Source organism: Chiloscyllium plagiosum, chromosome 2 (assembly GCF_004010195.1).
Source record: "Chiloscyllium plagiosum isolate BGI_BamShark_2017 chromosome 2, ASM401019v2, whole genome shotgun sequence".
Classification (NCBI taxonomy): Eukaryota; Metazoa; Chordata; class Chondrichthyes; order Orectolobiformes; family Hemiscylliidae; genus Chiloscyllium; species Chiloscyllium plagiosum.
This window is the reverse complement of record NC_057711.1, coordinates 32,383,459-32,401,572: the sequence shown is the minus strand read 5'-3', so window position 1 is coordinate 32,401,572 and position 18,114 is coordinate 32,383,459. Positions and strand designations below refer to the sequence as shown.

The window sequence follows — 18,114 nt, the reverse complement described above, 5'->3', positions numbered from 1 at the left end:
TATTGACCTTAGGCTAACAGGTCATAGTTCCCCAATTTCTCCCTCTTTCCTTTCTTAAACAGTGGAATTACTTTCAAAGCCTTCCAATCTGCAGGCACTGTTTAAGAATTAATAGGATTTTGAAAGATGCATCCAAATTCTCTTTAGCCACTTCTTTCGGTGCTACAGGGAAAGTAAATGTATTGGTGATTATCTTTCAAAATCCTATTAATTCTGTAACAGCGAATGCAGATTGGAATCTTGAAGCAGAGGTTTGATCTCTATATACTAAGCATTTCAAAATTATTAACAGAATAACATATTCTTCAATCAGTGCATCCACTTACAATTTTGGAAGTACTTGTAAAATCTTGAGAGCTTATATAAGTCAGAACCATTTTCACTTTGTGTTATACAACATGGTTCTAACTGTTCTAAATGCAGATTTCCCATGCCACGCAGTGGTCATGCTGGAGTGTGCATCTGCTGATGCCCAGTAGCCCTGCTGAGTGGACATACAGGCAGACAATGGACCTACCAACCCACACTGTTGGAATATTAACTGGATTCCAGATTGAGAAAATGATTAGGTTAGGTGTAAGGTTATTCACAAAAGGGATTTAGAATGAGTTCAGACCAGAGGCCAATGGCGAGAGATGTGATTCTGATGTTGGTTGGTCCAGTGCAGGTAGTAGTGAGCCCTGAGGATTGGCAACTGAGTTTGGGTCCGGTGTAGACAGTGGTGAAGTGATGGAGGAGGGATAGCAGCGCAGGCATCATTGATGACAAGCTGGCTCAGAACTGATGGACTCTCTTTAAGCTATATCTTACACTTTTTTCCTCAAAATTATTCAAAATGACACAGAATTATGGGGACAAATGAAAGCTTCTCCCTGTATTTTATTGTATTCTTACATTAAAATAGATATGACAATAAAAAAAGATTTTTGTTACTACAGGGTCTGGAAAACATCATGTGTCCCACACAGAAATAAGGAAATAACTCACATTCTGGCCTTGCCAACAATTGGACTGCCAGCTGACACTATTAAGGGCAGTAGTACTTCAGGTACAGCATGCTCAGTTGGCTCAGGAGGCTTCAAATCTTGTAGCACGCTGCAAAGACCAGTATTAACTTACCCGATAAACACAGACTTCTCATGCGCTCTTCCTCAAAGACATCAGAAAACTCACTTGCATGTTGGTTTGGTGGTCTGGGTCATGCTGACTACAAGCAGCAGTCACATGACTTCTATCTTCTCACAGGCTCACTTGTCCCTCCTCCTAGTTGGTGAGGCTACTGTTACTTGTTGCTGCTTGATCCCCTTCCTCCATCCAAATAAATGAAGAAGGAATGACATCATATTGAGTATTTCTTACAGGGTCTAATGCTAAATAAATGAAAAATAAAGCAATCCCCAAACTCCAAAATCAATTTGAAATGCAAGAGGTACAATTAATGCACAGATTCCTGGGATCTGAATGTCTTGTTGTTGTGTATGACTTTAGTTTTGATACCTGAATTCCAGATAAATTTTATGCTGCAAGTTTGTCACCTGGCAGGATTTCAGATTTGTCAAGTTAAAATTGCATGTCTCCGAGCAATACAACAAATCACAGTTTGCTCCAGGTATCAGCCTATTTCTGACACACGCATCAGTCACAGAAATAGTGCCTGGTTATAATAGTAGAGGGTCCAGGTATGATGGGCCAGTTAAAAATTGAAGAGCGTGCTTCTAAACTTTGAGTGAAGCCCAGATTCAATTTGCTGTTCAATTTGTATAATATAGAGATTGAAAACATCTGTGATAATGTGTCAACATGTTTGGCGCAAGCTCAGAATGTCACAATAGTACTTGATATTGCAACAGTGATAAATGAAAGTTTCTATAAAATACTTGTATATCACGACCATAGCTTGCATGAATCTTTGACTTACAATCTTTAAAATTCCTCAGTTGCAACACTAATAACTGCGAGTAATGTAAATCAAAATTGGATTTATTATGCAACAGTCGCAAGTCATTAATCACAAGGGTGGCCTAATATGATATGCTTATCTTATACAGCATGATTGTACACTCAAATAACAGCTGGAGTTGAGGTGCACTTAGAATCACAGAATTGTTACAGTGCAGAAAGAGGCCATTGGGCCCATTGTTTATGTACTAGCTCACACCCGATGTAATATGTCATCCAGTGGGCACTAGATTAAAAAGCAATTAGCTGTGAGAAACCTGACTGATTTACCCCCTCCCTTCTTTATAATTCCGGATAGACAGCAATTGCAATGTCCCTGTGATTGTTCTTAGAATTAAGATTCATTATTCTCAGAGATTTGATGACTATATTACACCTTCTAATAATGTCATTTATTATGTGTAGATTGATCCAAATTTGGCTCAGTGGGAATGCGCAGCAGAATCTCACCTGATATAACTTATCTTTGTAGGTTCTATTGGTCTTTGCTAAAGAGGACAGTCAGAGTGATGGCTTTTGGTGGGCATGTGATAAAGCTGGATACAAGTGCAATATCGCACGGACACCAGAGTCTGCCCTGGAATACTTTCTGGATAAACATCATGAAATGATAGTCATTGACAACAGACATGCCAGATGTTTTGATGCTGAAGCTCTTTGCAGGTAATCCGACAGGTCTTTTGGAAATAGATCTGCAGCCTGTCAGACACAGTCATGGTTTCAGTTCCTAGAATCAGTATTTCTGATTTGCATGTTTGAATTATGGTAAGTGGAACTATATTAGTGACATACAGCAGAATCTTATGTTAGAAGGTTTGACAGAGGGGGTAAGCTTTGGAGTGGCCTTCTTAAGCCCTACCCCAAACTGTTCCAATTTTACAGCCTAGGGCAGCTCACACAACCTCATCTTCACCTGAGACTATAAAGTGTTCAGTTAGTGGCCACTTAAGGGCCACTTCCATCACAGCTTTAGTTTTGCTGTGCTCTTCACTCTGTTCAGCTTTGGACAAGAAGGGAGGAATGGGATTCCAAATAAAAGCACTGTTTACACATTGGGTGGTTCCTACACCCAAAGGTCTTACATTTGTGGGTATTTCTTCCCCACCCCTGGACTCTCTGTCAAGATTCTATCTCCTTTCCATCCAACTGGGCCTCACCACCCCACCCTGTCATGACACTACCACAACTTGACTGTTTTGATCCTGGACTCCAGTACTTGGAATCTAGTGATGCAGTCCAAGGTCTGGCCACAGCTGCCACTTCTGCAGCTGACACCAGCTTGGCAAACTGGGTATCTGAGGCAGGGCTTTGTCTTGAGTGCAGGGCAGAAGTCCCATGTCCAGATGGCTATAAGGCTGCCACAGTCAGACTCTGCAGTTTGTGGAGGGTGGAAGATGCTGTCCATATGAACAGAAGATAAAGAAACTGGAGTAGATCATATCATTCCTCAAGCTTAATCCACCATTCCATATAATCATAGTCGATGTTACACCTCAGGCTCTCTTTCTCATCCTATCCCTTAGTTCCCTTAGAGTCTAAGAATTTGTGTCTAAATGTGTCTTATTTGGTCAGTTTTGCAATTTCTTTGTTTTAAAGTTGCAACATGCTTGTTTAGGTTGATATCTAGATTCCAGAAGATTTTACAGTTTTTTTAAAATTCCATAGCGATATCACTGTGGTGTGAGTTAGATGGTCTTATAGCGTAGTGAATAACACAAATTTCTTTGGCTATTTACAGGTAAACAGTACTTGACACTCTCATTGTCTATTCAAAGATTTTAATTTTCTGAAAGGCTCCTGTGCCTGTCACATTTCCTTGTGGTCGAATAACTGAGTAGGTCAGAGAGGAATTTTCCAGGATTTTTGTTCCCTCATTTGCACACCTTTCTACCTCTTTTTTTGTCTCTTCCAGGAGAACGGTTGGTGGGTTTAAGGGGATGTAAGGGGTGGGGATGGATGGGCATTGGAGGATCGTATGTTTGGTGGTTGGTTGTGTTGTGACGGGAAGGGGGAAAGGAAGAAGTGTTCAACCACAATGCTCTGACCATGATGGTGCTAAAGGCTTGATGAACCAACTGGTCATCTCCTATTCATTTGTTTTATGTGTTTAATTCAGTCAATTTGCCTCAAACCATTGATAAGCCAAGCATATATGAGTGAGAGTTTTTAACAGGGACTTTTACGATACTTTAAAAATACTCATTGGAAATGAGATAATGTAAGGTATTTGATTGGATAGTGAATTATCATTTTGCAATCACCTTGTGAACATAGTCCTTTTTTCCTAAAGTCCTGATACTACTAAGTAGATGTCTTTCATTTAACTCCAGATTTTAACAGAATCTTCCCAGCGGGAATAGTATAGGCCGCATTTGATGTTATGTTTCAGCAAAATCAACCTGAATATGTCACATGCCTGCCAGTTCTCAGAGGGTTGGTTAAGTTAAATTAAAGTTTATTTTTTATATCTAGTTCTACCATTTTCTGCTCTTAATTCCCATACGGTGTCACTTGCACAAACAATTTATGATGATTCAGAAGGAAGAAATTATTTATCATATTCAGGAAGGTCCATTTTAACTCTTGAGTTGAAACTTTATTGCTGGAACAGCACAGCAGGTCAGGCAGCATCCAGGGAACAGGAGATTCGACGTTTCGGGCACAGGCCCTTCTTCAGGAATTTTAACTCTTGGCAGGATCCCCAATGCAGGGAGTTAAATATGGACAGCAATGATAGTACAGACATTGGATAAGTCTTGGGAATATCTGAATCTCAACAGGTTCCAAATTTAGGTTCAGTTGTGTAAGTGTAAAACGACTCTAATACTGATTTGGTACTGATCGATGTTACTATAAAGAGGACAGTAGGTTAGTGGTTACATTTCTGGAGAGATGTATTGGAATTGCCCAATGGCAGCTGAAGAAATTTAAATTCAATTAGTAAATAAATCTGAAATTAAAAGGTACTGTCGTTCGTAATAATCACGAAGCAGGGAGCAACCCAACTGGCTCACTAAGTGTCCCTCAGGAGGGAAAGTCTGCCACTCTCCCCAGTCTGACCTACATGTGACTCCAGGCCCACAACATTGTGCTTCATTCTTAACAGCCCTCTGAAGTCAAGTTGCCAAATGAGATTAAAGTATTCACAGAGGTTTAATCACCTGACTTGCCCCCAAGCTCCAGTCAACAGTCAACCATCACATCCATCCTTGTGACACACTGCCTTCATCATCAACTGGAAAGCAGAAAGAATTTATTAACCAATCGTACCATGCTTGACTGTCCAAGCAGACTCTTTATTTTCCACAAAAGGAAATATCCAAAGAAAATCACACGATTTTAGGTTTCATCAAAATCTTCATGAGATTAATGTAACAGTCACTTTAGAATTTGAGAATTGAAGAATAAATCATGGTCATTTTTTGAAGATGTTTTGCAGGAAGTTAAAAAGTAAGAATCTTACACTTTATAAATGTTTACTTCTTTTCATTCCTTAGGTCAATTCGAGCCACAAACCCTGGAGAAACCACAGTGATCCTGGTTGTAGTTCCTCAGTTGTAAGTACCTCATACTTCAGTATGTCACTGAGCAATTAAACTGCTTTCCAACAAAGATAAACAGATCAGGAAATTCCCTATGGATTACGAGGAACATGATTTTGTGATCTCTGTGTTCAAAAGTTATAACAGGGTGCATTTAAAAATGCTCTATACTGCAGTCATTAGCCACATATATCCATTGATTATAACATCAATTTATAACATCTTGGCTATAACATCAATCCCTTTACCCAATCATAAACAGAACTAGCTCCCATTAATCAAATTGATGTTCTTTTAAGGAAGGATATAAAAATTATCCACAGGATAGAAAGAATTAGGGTACCACTCATTGCCAAGATTTAAATCACAAGATGTACTGAATCAAATGTGCAACTGTCAATCTGCTGCCAGTATTGGGGGTTTATATGCATTGCTCTTGGGATGGGAATTCCACTCAATATGCTACTTGATCGTCTCAGCGGAACTTATGGCTGATGAAAGCCAGTGCATTGCCCATACCAGATCTAATGAGGTGCTCAAGATCACGCTGCATGTCTCAATAACTTCCAAATTCTCCACTGCTCCACAGAAACATTTAAAAAAATGTTGGTGGTCATCTATCAACTGTAAAGAGAATAAATAGGTCAGTATTTTGAGTTTGGATTGTAACCAAGGACAATGCTTGAAAGTTTAACCATCTTTTTTCTTTATCGATGCTGATGGATTTGTATATTTCCCACATCTGGTATTCTTGTTTCATTTTCATAAAGGAGCTTCCATCAACCGCTGTTGAGAAATAAAGCAGCTGGAAATATTTATAGCATTGGTAGCTTTTTCAAAGGAGCTTAAGCAAAGAAATGTTCCTTAAATTGGGGAATCAGCAGATAACATGCCAAGGACATTCATGGTGGAATAATCAAAGGCAGGCTCAGATTGAATATGTAGCCCTTCCTCAGTATTGATAGCCCTTATTGGAGCTGAAAGGTGCTCTGACTTCTGGCAGTTACCATTGGGATGGGTCATTTCTACAGGTATGTACTTCCACCCTGACGATACTAGAGATCCTCTCACCACAGTTTGGAACGGGCTCTAAGAGCAGAGTGGTAGCCAGCAATCCCCTTCAATTTCAATTGTGGTTGAAGACAGAGGCTTTTAGGATTATAAATCATAAACCTAGAGTGATTCCAAAGTGCCTACATTGTTTGAATATGTATTAACTCCAGCACTTATAGATAAAAATATACCAGAGACCAAAACAAGAGGAAGCCTTATTGCCCACACAGCATATTCAATCAGTCCATGTATGATTATTCCACCATGAATGTCCTTGGCATGTTATCTGCTGATTTCCCAATTTAAGGAACATTTCTTTCCTTAAGCTCCTTTGAAAAAGCTACCAATGCTATAAATATTTCCAGCTGCTTTATTTCTCAACAGCGGTTGATGGAAGCTCCTTTATGAAAATGAAACAAGAATACCAGATGTGGGAAATATACAAATCCATCAGCATCGATAAAGAAAAAAGATGGTTAAACTTTCAAGCATTGTCCCTGGATATAATCCAGTCCAAAATGTTGACCTGTTTATTCTCTTTGCAGATGCGCACAGATTCTCTAAGTATTCTGTTTGTTTCAGGTCCCCAGTGTTTGCAGATTTTTAAAAACTTTTTTTCCCTTTTAAAACACGACAAATGTTCCCAAATCAAAGATCCTCTTTGTTGATGACCATCTTCAACATGTCCAAACTCCAATCTTGTTCAAGTTACAATCAGCCAAGTATTTGTGGTAAAAAGCAGTTTTTAAGAGATCATGATTTCTTCCAACATTTAGTTTAAAAAGATTCCTTTTGGGTTTAGTCAACTCATAATGAAATTGGATATAAAACCCTCTCTATTTTGTAATATATCATGATGTAATTAAAATGAGTTACTGTCAAATATCCTAATTATCATGGGTGTTGGGATTACTCCAACTTGGTGAATCACATAAATATACAAATTAAGACCCAAAGTAGGTTATTCAGCCCCTCAACCCTACTTTGCCATTTGAAAAGAACATGACTAACCTGATTGTAATCACAACTCCATTTTCCCTCCTTTCCCTGATAACCATTGAAACCCTAGACACAGTACACAGGGCAAAAATGTTGTAAATTACAGATAAATGGTCACCATCCTTTGAATATCCAAGATCCTGTTAATGTGTTTTTCAGCCAGATTTATTCAAAGATGTCCAGAACTGCTGCCCAAGAGAGATGTGAGAATCAATGTGCATGTCCTTTCATTCATTCTTTCACAGGATACAGGCATCACTAGCTGGGCTAGCATTTATTACCCTTCCCTAATTGCCCTAAAGAGGATGGTGGTGAGCCACCCTCTGGAACTGCTGGAGTTCATATTGAAATTCAGATCAGGTCCTGCAGCAAGTGTAAAAGCCCATAAAGAATTTCTGTGAAAAAAAGCAGATCACGCAAGCATTTCACTCATTTTTACCTGGATAAATTCCATCCAAACAATATTGCTGCTAATGACTGCTAAAGACATCCTCATTAACACCTGGCATATACTTTTGGACTCCTCCTGGCCTCTCAAAACTACAAAAGGCCTGCTATTATTACCATTGGATGATGACACCATTACCCCATGTCTCCACCCCTACACACACAACTAGACACACACACCTTCCTTTCACTCCCAGCTTCTGGATTAGCTTGCTAACAGAGCAACTTCCTGATGTAGCAAGTGGCTCACTATCCCTTTGAGCACTTAGCTCGCCGGCTGTATTCAGCTCCAGCCTGAGTTACGAGAAATGTTAGGATCTCCCACAGTTTGCATTCCCACTAGTGCACTGCTGTCCATGTGTCCTTTTTGGAGAAGTCTTACGTTCATCCCCAGTACTTCTGGGGCAGATATATAAAACAGTAGCAGATAGAACACTATTCAGAGGGAGCAGTTCGATGTAAACTTCACTGTTTGTTTCTTCCTGCAGGTGTAACGATCAAGAGGAGAGTTCAGTCTTGCCCCTCCTTAATGCAGGTTTCAACAGGGTATAAAACTCTACCTTATTTGCTTACCATCATTCACTTCATGGTTGCAGCTGTTTGACTGAAAGCATGTTTATTCTTTGGTACAACAGCAGACAGATTAGTTGGAGTGTGTTGAAGGATCTGCAAAATGCAAGTCACCCTCATCTTCCTTGATGAATCTGCACCTGTACGCTTTTCACAGCAGTCTGACATATTGCTTGCTCAATGTATATTCGTGTATAGAGGCTCAAAATGCATAAACATTGGTCTTCTCATGAACGCTAGACTCAGAGAATGTAGCCAAATGTAATGCAGATTATTGCAATTTGACATTTTTGAAATGTTACACACTTCAAAACTGCAAAAAAGCTTAATTTATCACTTTTTGCAGTTCTCTTTTTGTTTAAAGCTTTCTGTCATTGATTATTCCATTAAATAATCTCAGCTTGATGATGACAGGGAAAGTAGGTATTTGAAATTGTTTTTGTAAATGTGAACTACAGAGACACTCTTTACTGAGGCGCGTTCAAATACAAGAATAAGGCCAGTCAGTCATGAAATCTCAGCACCTTTCATATATGATATACAGAAAATCCTTGGTATCTGAAAAAGCCCAAAAAATACATATCAACAAAATTTGACATCCTCGGGCAAAACTCTCATATCTGCGATTTTGAGCCTTTTAAAGTTTTTGTGAAGATTTGTAGTTCGGTTTGTAGATGTGATGGTTGGTTTGTCAACCAAGCTGGTTGATTTGTTTGCAGATGTTTCATCACCCTGCTAGGTAACATCATCAGTGCGACTTCCAATGTGACGTTGTTCTACTCTGCTTTTTATCTCACCCAGTCTGTTATGTTGGGTTGTGACATTTCCGGTCCTGTCCACAGTGGCTCATATTTAAGATTCATTTCTGTATGTCTGTTGATAGCATTCCAGGTTGAGAACCAGGCCTCTAGGAATTCCCTTGTGTGTCTTTGGTTAGCTTGTCCCAAGATGGTTAGGTTATCCCAGTCGAATTAGTGGCCCTCCTTGTCTAAGTGTATGGAGATGAGTGAGAGTTGATCGTGACATTTTACTGCCAGTTGGTGTTTGCGTATTTGTGGAATCTCCTTCCAGTCTGTCTGATGTAATGTTTGTGGCAGTCACTGCATGGAATTTTGTATATTATGTTGGTTCTGTATGTTGCAGCTATGAAGTCTTTCACCCTTGACAGCAGTTGACATGGTGTAGTTGTGCGTTTGTGTGCTACCATGATCACGAGAGGTCGTAGGAAACTTGTAATTTCTGATATGTTCTTATTGTAAGATAGGGTGACCAGTGTATTTGGCTGTACTGTGACTTCATGATGTTGTTTGTTCCATGGGCATCAGCGGATGAAGCTGATTGGGTATCCATTGTTTGCAAAAACTTTGTCGTGGCGTTCTTCTTTTTTGTGTAGTTCCAGGGTGCTGCAGTGTGGTATTGCTCATTCAAATAATGTTCTGACACAGCTCTTTTTATTGACATTGGAATGGTTGTGTTGAAATTAAGGCATTTGGCCTGTATGTGTTGCCTTCCTGTAAACCTTGGTTTGGAATTCATGTTGGTCATTCTTTCCACCATTACATCTGGAAATGGCAGTTGGTTGTTGTTTTCCTCGTCTCTGGTGAATTTAATACTGATGAAAATGTTGTTGATATGTCAGTGTGTTGCCACTAATCTAGCGCTTTTGGTAATGATGAACATATCGTCCACATATTGTATCCACAGCTTTGGTTGGATCAAGGGGAGGGCTGTGTGTCTGTCTGATTGTTTGAGGACCTAACATACACTCCCAGCAAAGTGATCGTTCCTTTTTGGTATTTAATAGCTCCATCACATGTCTGCAGGAATCATGGAGTTCTCCAGCATGGAAACAGGCCCTTCAGTCCAACTCATCCAACTCTTCTTGTCATCGCAGAGGAGGCTGGAGCGGGAGTGATGGTTGCAATCAGCCAGGAGCTGGGATTCCTTGTGACGTCAGTGAGTTGGCAGTTGCAGCTTTGGCTGTGTGGTGGGCCCAGATTACAACTCCAATTATGTCATTGAGGTGGTGGCAGCAGAGCCAGGGACTCCTGGGGCATTGGCTGGACCCAGAATGGGGACTCATTACAGCTCAGAGACGGGAACACCTTACAGAAACCCTAAGATCTTAAGAAAACCTGGAGCCTTGCCTGACAAGGGAGACTGTAAATTTGAACACCATTTCTTATTTTTCTGCCTTTATATTTTTCTTCAATTGAATAGAAGATGAAGCTCTATTTAAGTAATTTCTTTTTATTCATTTTGTAATCCAAAACGCCGCTGGATTGTAACAACACAATCATTCATTTAATCTTGGAAAAGCTGTCTTTATTTCACGTTCCAAAATGACTTTCTGAAGCTTTCTTGAAAAGAAATAAGACCTTCACTTCACTGACAACCAAAAACCCATTTACCTCTACATTAGAATCCAGGTTCCCAAGTAAAAGGAATGTATTTAAGCTTCATCAAAGTAGACTAAAGAAGGATAGCAAATGACATACACAGTGCACTGGAAACTGGCAGCAAGCCCATACTCAATGAAGCTCAGGAGAGTTCAGTGCCAGTATGACACAAGCTGTAGAGTGAATTTGAATTTAAAGCCCATATTTTCCAGACCCTTCTTCCATTTTCTCCTTCTTCCCAAGACAAATATTCTTTAGCCAGTATCAAATGTCTTCTGGAAATCTAAGCACAGTACATCCTCTTTGGCCAGAACATGTGTTAATTCCTCAAATAATTCCAATAGTTTGATTAAGACAATTGCCCTTTCAGAAAGCAACAAACAACGAAAAGCTAAAAAATGTCTGCCTGATTACTTGAACTTATCCAAGTGTTTAACTATAAATGTTTGTGTTCAGTTCTGGTCACCTCATTAGAAGAAAGATGTGGAAGCTTTAGAGAGGATGCAGAGGAGATTTACCAGGATGCTGCCTGGACTGGCGGGCAGGTCTTACGAAGAAAGGTTGAGGGAGCTTGGGCTTTTCTCATTGGAACGAAGGAGCATAAGAGGTGACTTGATAGAGGTGTACAGATGTTGATAGGTATAGATGGAGTGGATAGTCTGAGACTTTTTCTAATGGCAGAAATGTCTATCATGAGGTTGCATAATTTTAAGGAATTCGAGGAAGGTTTAGGGGAGATGTCAGAAGTAGGTTCTTTCTGCAGAGTGGTGGGTGCATGGAATGCAGTGCCAGCGGTGGTAGTAGAGTCAAATACATTAGGGACATCTAAGCGACTCTTGGATAGGCACATGGAAGATAGTACAATGAAGGATATGTAGGTTAGTCTGATCTTAGAGTAGGGCTGAAGATGTTGTACTATTCTATGTTCTATAACATTTTAATAATAGCTTCTAACATTTTTCCAAAATCACATGTCAAGCTAACTGGTCTATAACTTCCTGATTTCTGTCTCCCTCCTTTTTGGGAAAAGCAGTTACATTCACTAGCTTCCCTATTTAAGGGAACCTTCCCCAAATCAAAGGGGTTTTGGAAATCTCAAAACAATGCAACAATCTTACAAGCCTTTTAAGACCTTATACACGGTGGCTCAGTGGTTAGTACTGCTGCCTCACAGGTAAAAACAATGACTGCAGATGCTGGAAACCAGATTCTGGATTAGTGGTGCTGGAAGAGCACAGCAGTTCAGGCAGCATCCAAGGAGCAGCGAAATCAACGTTTCGGGCATGCCTCACAGGACCAGGGACCCGAATTTTATTCGACTCTTGGGAAACTGTCAGTGTGGAGTTTGCAAATTCTTCCTGTGTCTGCGAGGATTTCCTTTGGGTACTCCACTTTCCTCTCACAGTCCATATATATGCAGACTAGATGGATTGGCCATACTAAATTGCCCACAGAGTCCAGGGATGTGCAGGTTAGGTGGATTGGCCAGAGGAAATGCAGTGTTACAGGGATTAAGGTAGGGCGGTGGGATGCTCTTTGAAGAATCAGTACAGACTCAATGGGCCAAATGGCCTCCTACTGTACTGTGGGGATTCTATGGAGTGCAGGCTCATAGCTCCTTGAAAGTGGAGTCGCAGGTAGATAGGATAGTGAAGAATGCGTTTGGTATGCTTTCCTTTATTGGTCAGAGTATTGAGTACAGGATTTAGGAGATCATGTTGTGGCTGTACAGGTCATTGGTTAGACCACCGTTGGAATATTGCATGCAATTCTAGTCTCCTTCCTATCGGAAAGATGTTGTGAAACTTGAAAGGGTTCAGAAAACATTTACAAGGATGTTGCCAGGGTTGGAGGGTTTGAGCTATAGGGAGAAGCTGAACTGGCTGGGGCTGTTTTCCCTGGAGCGTCAGAGGCTGACGGGTGACCTTATAGAGGTTTACAAAATATGAGGGGCATGGACAGGGTAAATAGGCAAAGTCTTTTCCCTGGGGTCGGGAAGTCCAGAACTAGAGGGCATAGGTTTAGGGTGAGGGGGGAAAGATATAAAAGAGAAATAAGGGGTAACTTTTTCACACAGAGGGTGGTATGGGTATGGAATGAGCTGCCAGAGGAAGTGGTAGAGGCTGGTACAATTGCAACATTTAAGAGGCATTTGGATGGGTATATGAATAGGAAGGGTTTGGAGGGATATGGGCCGGGCGCTGGCAGATGGTACTAGATTGGGTTGGGATTCTGGTTTGCATGGACGAGTTGGACCGAAGGGTCTGTTTCCATGCTGTACATCTCTATGACTCTATGACACTTGTCAGCCCACATCTCCAACAATTAATTTATTACCACTTCTCCGGTGATTGTAATTTTCTTGAATTCATCCCTCCCTTCAGTTTTCTGATGTATATCTGCTTCTGGAATGTTATTTATAGCCTCTATAGTGAAGACTGAGGCAAAATATCTGTTTAATTAATCTGCCATCTCCTTTTTTATCATTATCAATTATCCAGTGTTACTTTCTATAGGAACAACGGTCACTTTATTTACTTATACATATTTCTAGCAACTCTTAGTATCTGATTTTATATTTCTGGCTAGCTTTCTCTTGTACACTAATTTCCTCTCCTCATTAATCTTTCAGTTATTCTTTGTCTTTTTTATATCTGTCCTATCTTCTGATGTGCCACTTGTCTTTGCAGAATTATGTGCTTTTCTTTGAATCTGATGCTATTTTTAATCTTCATGTTAAGAAAGGAACTACAGATGTTGGGTCCAACCCATTGAATTTTTCTTATTCATTGAAATTTATCTATTCCATGTATTCTGAAAAGCCCTTAAATATTTGCTACTGCATCTCTATCAATCTATTTTTTAATCTGTTAATTCACTTTATCTAGCTTTGCTTTCATTCCCTCATAATTGTCCTGATTTAATTTTTTAAAAATATTCTCAGGCTCATTCCTCTGCATTTCAAACTAATGGCATGGTCACTGCCCCAGGCTTGCGTTCATAATGAGATAATTAAATAATGGTTAAAAATCACACAACACCAGGTTATAGTCCAACAGGCTTAATTGGAAGCACACTAGCACCAGATGAAGGAGCGTCGCTCCGAAAGCTGGTGTGCTTCCAATTAAACCTGTTGGATTATAACCTGGTGTTGAATGATTTTTAACTTTGTACACCCCAGTCCAACACTGGCAACTCCACATCATTAAATAATGGTGTCTTGTTACACATCAGCAGGCCACGCATAGCCTGCTCTCAGGTCAACTCCAGAACATGGTGTACTAAGACTCAACCCTGAAAACATCCTATGAGTTCCTCAGCTAGGCTACTTTCAGTGGTGATCACATTTCAAAAATAATTGGAAATGCTTTAGAACATGCTGATGTCTAATAATGCATTATATTCAAGTATTTTGACTCTGATTGGTCAAGGCATTACATGTGGATGATTTTTTCTATTGACCGAAAACAGCACCCTGTATACTAATACATGTCATTTCCAGTACGTACAGGTGCATTACATTGCAAGCCCACTGACAATCCAAAATTGGTTGTCAGCATAATTCTTTGCACACTCAGGATTATCCAGCAAATGTTGTCTAATTGCAGAATTATATCTAATGTTGGACATGTGTTTCAACTTTGCAATTGCAGGCTCATTGGGTATTGACAGCACCTTGCTTTTTGTAAACTGCTGAAGGGATATGCTGTTTGATGTGACCTTTTGTCTTTGGGACATGCAGCCTACAATCCTGCCATCACAACAGCACTGAAATTCATATACCACATTTTTTATTTGTGGGAGAGGCAAAACAATTTTTGGCTTGATGGCAGCATCCTGTTAGTGGTGAATACCACTTTCATTTTTACTGCATAGTACTAGCATGAAACAGCTAGCATCATCTATTGCTCAAACATTTGAGATACCTTTTAAGATGGTTTGGGCAATTTTCAAGACCAAGAGTGACTGACTGAGAGCCTTTCATGATTTGCGTGAAATATCCTGAGAAATGATCTGGCCATTCAATGGAATAACACCCAATCACCTGCCCCTAGCATATGTTCCATGTTAAGTTGATACATTTATTATATTTGAATCTGCAGCTGCATGTAAGAATTTCCTTACATGTTTTAATTGGATCCAATCTGCACTCAAATTGATGCTTGAAATTGTCGGATCATGTTCAAATCACAACCGGAATCAGTGAGTGGCGAAAATTACTTTGTTTATTCAGCAATCACAGCTCAAATCCGAGGCAGCAGTAGAATCCTGAATTACAGTTCTTACCAGAGCCCCTTTATACACAGTTCTTACATTTATTATAATTCCATTACTATGGTGTTACATTTTTTATCAATAGTAGACAAAGATTTGAGAGGCTTCTGTCCTAGGAGACAGGACATGGGTTAAAACATGTGCTAAGAGTTGGCTGCTACTTCTGATGGGACATCTCTCTGGTCTGCTGACATAATTAGGAGGTGTTAGTCCTTTTGTCTTTTAAATTATTAAATGTTAGTAAAAATAGTAGGCCTATGTGCTCTAAATAAGTTAGAAATGATACCCGTACTTAATAAAAGAATAAAGGATATTAAACTGGTTACTGCAGCTTAGTTGTGAGATTTATTTACTATTTGACGGTATGAGTTTCATTCATTCATGCAATTTCATGGAAGCGCTGTTTTGTCACTTAATTTCTTAAAGGGATAATGGCCCAGCAAAAGTATTTAACAGGCACTTAATCTAGTCAGGTCCAAGAGATGGTTGGTAAGGGCTGATTAATATTGTAATGTTTCATGGAGACTTGATAGGGATGGTATTGTTCTGTATGCTACACTTATTCAGAGGTAAACACTGCTTGTAGCAAGGACTGACAAGGTGTGGAAATGCAGTCATGGGTTTGAAAGTGGTGTTTTTAAATTTGGATTACGATTTTATCATAGAATGAATGAAACTATGTTATACTAAATAACGGGTTAGTAAAGGGTTATGAATTAATAAACGGCAATCCTGTATTAATGAAAATAGTGAGCTAGTGAGTGAGTTAATAAAGATAACCTATAACACACTATCTTATAACACAATATCTCGCAAAATGGAATACAAAAATGAGCTTCCTGGTCTCAATTCCTAGCTGAGAATTGGCTAGGCGTTCTCTATTACTGCCTACTGTATGCCTACCTTCACTGGCCATTATATATCTTGGGATTTCTACAGTCCTATGTGCGAAAAGATGAGCCTTTTCAGCAACCTCATAAAGGGGGCTTACTCCATTTTGTCATCATGCAAATGTAATACACTAAAGCTATCCTGTTGTGCAGTGGTTTCCCTGACCAGCTTACTTCTCACTGCATAATATGTAAGTTCCTGAAAGGCCAGACAATGGTCTTGATAAGTGCTCAGTCTAACTATTTGAGCAACAGGTAAAGTTGGCTGTTTCACATTGCCACTATCCAGATGTAACATAGGTGGTCTTCAGTGCTAGCAGGATGTTGCTGTTAAGGTAAAGAGATATTCTGCCTATTTCTCAAACGAATAATGTGATATATGAATTTCAGCACCAATGTGATACCAAGTATATTCACCAAATGTCCCAAAACTGGCAGGTCATATCAAGCACTTTAGCAAAAAGAATACAGTCATGGACTATTTTCTAAACGGTGAAAAAATTTATAAAGCCAAAGTACAAAGGGATCTGGGAGTGCTCATCCAGGATTCTGTAAAGGTTGACTTGAAGGTTGAGTCCGTGGTTAAGAAAGCAAATGTAATGTTGTCATTTTTCTCAAGAGGATTGGAACATAAAAACAGCGATGTGCTACTGAGACTTTATAAAGCTCTAGTTAGGCCCCATTTAGAATACTGTGTCCAAGTTTGGGCCCCACACCTCAGAAAGGACATTCTGGCACTGGCAGCGGAGGTTCACACAGATGATCCCTGGAATGGTAGGCCTAACATACTATGAATGGCTGAGGATCCTGGGATTTTATTCATTAGAGTTTAGACAGTTGAGGGGAGATCTGATAGAAACGTACAAGATAATGTATGGCTTAGAAGGGGTGTACGCTGGAAATTTGTTTCCATTAAGCAGGGATACTAGGACCCGTGGCACAGCCTTAGAATTAGAGGGGGTCAATTTAGAATAGAAATGAGAAAACATTTCTTCATCCAGAGAGTGTTGGGCCTGCGGAATTCATTGCCACAGATCTCAATGCCACAATGATTCCTGAGGAAGGGCCTGTGCCCGAAACGTTGAATCTCCTGTTCCCTGGATGCTGCCTGACCTGCTGTGCTGTTCCAGCAATAAAGTTTTCCGTGGTTAAGAAAGCAAATGTAATGTTGTCATTTTTCTCAAGAGGATTGGAACGTAAAAACAGCGATGTGCTACTGAGACTTTATAAAGCTCTAGTTAGGCCCCATTTAGAATACTGTGTCCAAGTTTGGGCCCCACACCTCAGAAAGGACATTCTGGCACTGGCAGCGGAGGTTCACACAGATGATCCCTGGAATGGTAGGCCTAACATACTATGAATGGCTGAGGATCCTGGGATTTTATTCATTAGAGTTTAGACAGTTGAGGGGAGATCTGATAGAAACGTACAAGATAATGTATGGCTTAGAAGGGGTGTACGCTGGAAATTTGTTTCCATTAAGCAGGGATACTAGGACCCGTGGCACAGCCTTAGAATTAGAGGGGGTCAATTTAGAATAGAAATGAGAAAACATTTCTTCATCCAGAGAGTGTTGGGCCTGCGGAATTCATTGCCACAGAGCGCAGTGGAGACTGGAATATTGAATGTCTTCAAGGCAATGATACGGGGAGAGTACGGGTAAGTGGCATTGAAATGCCTATCAGCCACGAGTGAATGGTGGAGTGGACTCAATGGGCTGAATATCTTTACTTCCACTTCTATGTCTTATGGTCTTATGGTCTAAGCAGTATATCCCTTTGGCTGCTCACAACAAACAATGAATTGACCAATCCAACCAGTTTGCACAAGCAAAATGTGCAACATAGTGTCCAACATTTGATAGAATTCTACAATTGGTTAACTTTGCTTAATAATCCTGTCTATTTGAAGATTTAAACTGATAACCAGTTTAGGATTGTCAGGCTTGCAATTTTGCATACTTGCACGTTCTGAAACCTA

At 39.9% G+C, this 18,114-nt stretch overlaps 1 protein-coding gene across 5 annotated transcripts in view; it reads left to right on the top strand.

Annotated features, from left to right (window-relative positions):
• The window catches only part of pde8b (phosphodiesterase 8B), a 305,815-nt gene that overhangs the window by 228,496 nt on the left and 59,205 nt on the right, over window positions 1–18,114 (top strand). For all 5 annotated transcript variants that reach the window (XM_043707150.1, XM_043707141.1, XM_043707159.1 and 2 more), the window contains exons 3-5: window positions 2,432–2,622; window positions 5,457–5,516; window positions 8,489–8,546. In XM_043707150.1, coding sequence (XP_043563085.1) covers window positions 2,432–2,622; window positions 5,457–5,516; window positions 8,489–8,546 — 309 coding nt within the window. The remainder of the gene's footprint in view (window positions 1–2,431; window positions 2,623–5,456; window positions 5,517–8,488; window positions 8,547–18,114) is intronic.